Here is a 3,573-nt window from a genome sequence, read left to right as displayed (position 1 = left end):
TTTTTATTTTTTATTTTATTTTTTTAACATCAAAAGAGTTATATATTTGCTTTTTTTTCCCAGCAAACACCTGTTGTCTTTTAGCGGTTGTTTCCTCTGACGACCGCTAGAGGGCGCTGCATCCGAAGTCTTTGCTACTGACGACGGCAGAAGAAGAAGAAGCGTTGTCCAAAACAAACTGATTGTTTTCCTCTTAAACTTTGGTATTTTTCTTACAGTATATAGATCAAAAGATTAATATTCTTGTATTTATTTATTTAGCTACGATTTTTTCTGAAACGTCCCGACTCCAGAGCGACTTTTATATTGTTTTCTTCTTCTTGACTAGACATTTTTTTGTACTCTGGAAAATCCGGTAGTCCCTCCCTGCTTAACCAGTGTGAACACCATTTGCTGAAAGTGTGTTTCCTCTCGTGTTTGTAGCCTAAGAGTTAATGGTGGGCCCCTAACTAAATCTGGCCCCCTCTTTTTTTTGCAGAAAGTTTGGACGCCCCTGCTTCAAAGTGATGCTGTTTTGACTCCATACGTAAAAGGAGGTGGATAGAAAAAGTTTAAAGTCCAGGTTTTTCAATCAATGCAGCATTCCTCACTCAGCCTTAAATTCCCTTAAAGAATGTTAAAAAAAAATCACATTTCATGAGTGGTGGCGCATCTTCCCCGCACAAAAATGCGCATGCAGAACCCTGATAAATATGAAGGCTGCAGAGCTGGAGGAAGCTGCGGGTTAGTCAGGCTGCAGTCTAGACACTGTCATTAAAAATTGATTGGAGGGGGGGGGCGGCTCTGTGGTGAACTGACTGACCGCTGGTCTGCTCGCGCTGCTCCTGGCTGGAGGCGCCCGTCTCCGCGTCCACTTTGCGCCGGCACTGGCCCTGGCCCCGCACCAGCTGCTCCAGCGGCAGCTCCGAGTCGGGCGTCGGGTAGCACCGCAGACCCGACGAGCACCGCGGGGTGTACACGCCGCACGCCTCGCCCTCCTGGCGGGCGCACACGGGGCAGCACCCGCAGCCCGGCTCGCGCACGATCTCCGCGCACGCCTCCGCCAGCGGCGGGCACAGCGCCTGGCGCTCCGCGCTGCAGCCCGGGCAGCGGAACACCATGTCGGCCAGGGAGGCGCCGGCCAGGGACGCGCTGAGGATGAGCAGCAGGCTGCAGCGGAGCATGCCGGGAGGCGGGAGGCTTTTAGGCATCTTGATGGAGCGATGGAAGGCAAGTGAAGAAGAGGAGGAGGGGGTGAGGGGGGGAGAGCGATGTGTGCACGCGAACAGGTGAAGCCGAGCGCCGGGTGGGCTGCTGGGTCCTACAAAATCCCAGGTTTGCTCTCAGGGTCTATGGAAGGAGGAAGAGGCCACAGGGGAAAAAAAAGAAAATCAAGAAGAAAAAGTTTTTATGGGAACAACTTGGACACTAGGGGTGGGTATCGGTTATACTATCCAGCAACGATCCGATTCGATTCACAGGAGCCTGAATCAATTCGATTCCGTTTTTTTTCCCGATTATTCAATTCAATTTTAAGTTTACAAATTTATACAAATTTTTTTTAAATATTTAAATATTTTAAAAATTGTTATAACTCATGAATTATTTCAGAATTTTTTTTTTTTTTAGGAGCTGCACTGTGGTGCAGTGGTTAGCACTCTTTCCTCTAGGGTTGGGTTGTCTGCTAGTCTGCTAGCTTGATGCTAACGTTTCATGGGATTTCCCAATGGACGGCTAAAGCTAACGCTCAGTTTACGTAAACACACATTGCTGATTAAATGAACATCTTTTTAAACTTACAGGCATGAATTTTCCAAACTCTTTTAAGGAAATATTTTTTAAAGTAAGCTGTTGTGGTCTAAAATACAGTTTTTTTGCTCATACTTTATTCTTCTACTGAAATAAGGTGTACTTCTATAGCGCGATCGCCACCTAGTGGCCAAACTGAAACACCCTCCAGGAGAAACAGAACAATGTTTACTGCTGGGTCCTACAAAATCCCAGGTTTGCAACAATAACACACATCCACACAGTCAATACAACTCACAAATCAAACTTTTGCTGCTTTAAACTGTAATCCCCCCCAGAAAAAAAATAAATAAATGACTTCACTCTGACGTTTTTTTTCTTGTTTTTGTTTTTTCTCTATTTTGACTTTTATTCTGAAAATCTGAACCCTATTTTTTAACTTTTGAATCATTTCAGGATTGTATTTTGGATTTTTTTAGGCTGTCAGCACTCTTTCCTCACAGCAAGAAGGCCCAGTTCAAATCTGGGCTGTGACTTTTCTGTGTGGAGTTTGCACGCTCTCCTCAGAGGTAGACAGTTCGGGGGGACCCTGGCAAACAATAAAACAGGGCCCTTTGCAGCATTTACATCAACGCACTTCACCTGAGAATCTACCACGAGGCAGACCTCGAAGCCGGTGCAGAAAATGAACAGGTAATGCGCAAATAAAGAGTAGAAAAGTTGCATTACCTACGATAATGCCACTGTGAATGCTGTTTGCTGAACGAATGTTAAATTTCTTAAAAGACTGGAAATTTAGAAGCGCTGACGTTGACATAAATGCTGACATAATGCTTAAAAAAACCCTAATACATGCCAATTTTGCAAAAATATTTAGTGTGTTACTTAAATATGAGCTAAACTCCAAATTATCGGAAAAAACTCAGTAGATGACAAATTAGCTAAAAAGGGCTAGAACATTTCTTTACTAATAGCTAAATTCCAAAATAGACTTAAATTCCGCAGTAAACTAAGTCCAAAATGTTAGCCTGTTCCTAAAAAAATAGAAGCTAAACTCTAAATTACTCTATAAAAACCTCAGTAGATAACAAATCAGCCAAAAGCGTTAGCATGTTACTAAAATATTAGCTGAACTCCAAATTAGCAACACAAAAACCTCAGTAGATGCCAATTAGCTAAAAAAAAAGCTAGCCCATTGCTAAAAATACTAGCTATACCCTAAAATATCCTAAAATTCGTCAGAAAAGTTAGTCAAAGACGTTAGCCTGCTGCTAAAATAGAAGCTAAACTCTAATTTAGCCTATAAAAACCTCAGTAGATAACAAATTAGCCAAAAACGTTAGCATGTTACTAAAATATTTGCTAAGCTTTAAATAAGCCTAAAAAACCTCAGTAGATTCCAATTAGCCAAAAAATAAAAAATAAAACTAGCACATTGGTTAAATACTAGCAAAATGAGAAATAGCCTAAAATTCCTAAGAACGCTAAATTAGTCAAAACTATTAGCCTGTTGCTAAAATAGAAGCTAAACTCTAAATTAGCCTATAAAGCCTCAGAATATAACAAATTAGCCAAAAACGTTAGCATGTTACTAAAACATTAGCTAAACCTCAAATTAGCATAAAAAACCTCAGTAAATGCCAAGTAGCTTCAAAAAAAGCTAGCCAATTGCTTAAATACTAGCTAAACTCCAAAAATAGCCTAAAATTCCTCAGTAAGCTTAATTAGTAAAAAATGTTAGCCTGTTGCTAAAATAGAAGCTAAACTCTAAATTAGCTCTTAAAAACCTCATTAAAAACGTTAGGATGTTGCTAAAATATTTGATAAGCTCCATTTTTTTTTTGG

General features: G+C 41.0%; 1 protein-coding gene across 2 annotated transcripts in view; it reads right to left on the bottom strand.

Moving 5' to 3' along the window:
* The window catches only part of igfbp2a (insulin-like growth factor binding protein 2a), a 23,229-nt gene extending 21,493 nt beyond the window's left edge, over positions 1 to 1,736 (bottom strand). The window contains exon 1 of one of the 2 annotated variants that reach the window (XM_024288978.2): positions 803 to 1,736. In XM_024288978.2, coding sequence (XP_024144746.1) covers positions 803 to 1,190 — 388 coding nt within the window. In that variant the 5' untranslated portion in view covers positions 1,191 to 1,736. The remainder of the gene's footprint in view (positions 1 to 802) is intronic. The other variant, XM_024288977.2, reaches the window with a different exon arrangement.
* Between the last annotated feature and the right edge of the window lie 1,837 nt (positions 1,737 to 3,573).

This window comes from Oryzias melastigma, linkage group LG2 (genome assembly GCF_002922805.2).
Source record: "Oryzias melastigma strain HK-1 linkage group LG2, ASM292280v2, whole genome shotgun sequence".
Classification (NCBI taxonomy): domain Eukaryota; kingdom Metazoa; phylum Chordata; class Actinopteri; order Beloniformes; family Adrianichthyidae; genus Oryzias; species Oryzias melastigma.
The sequence above is the reverse complement of the archived record's forward strand: the minus strand, read 5'-3'. Positions and strand labels throughout refer to the sequence as shown.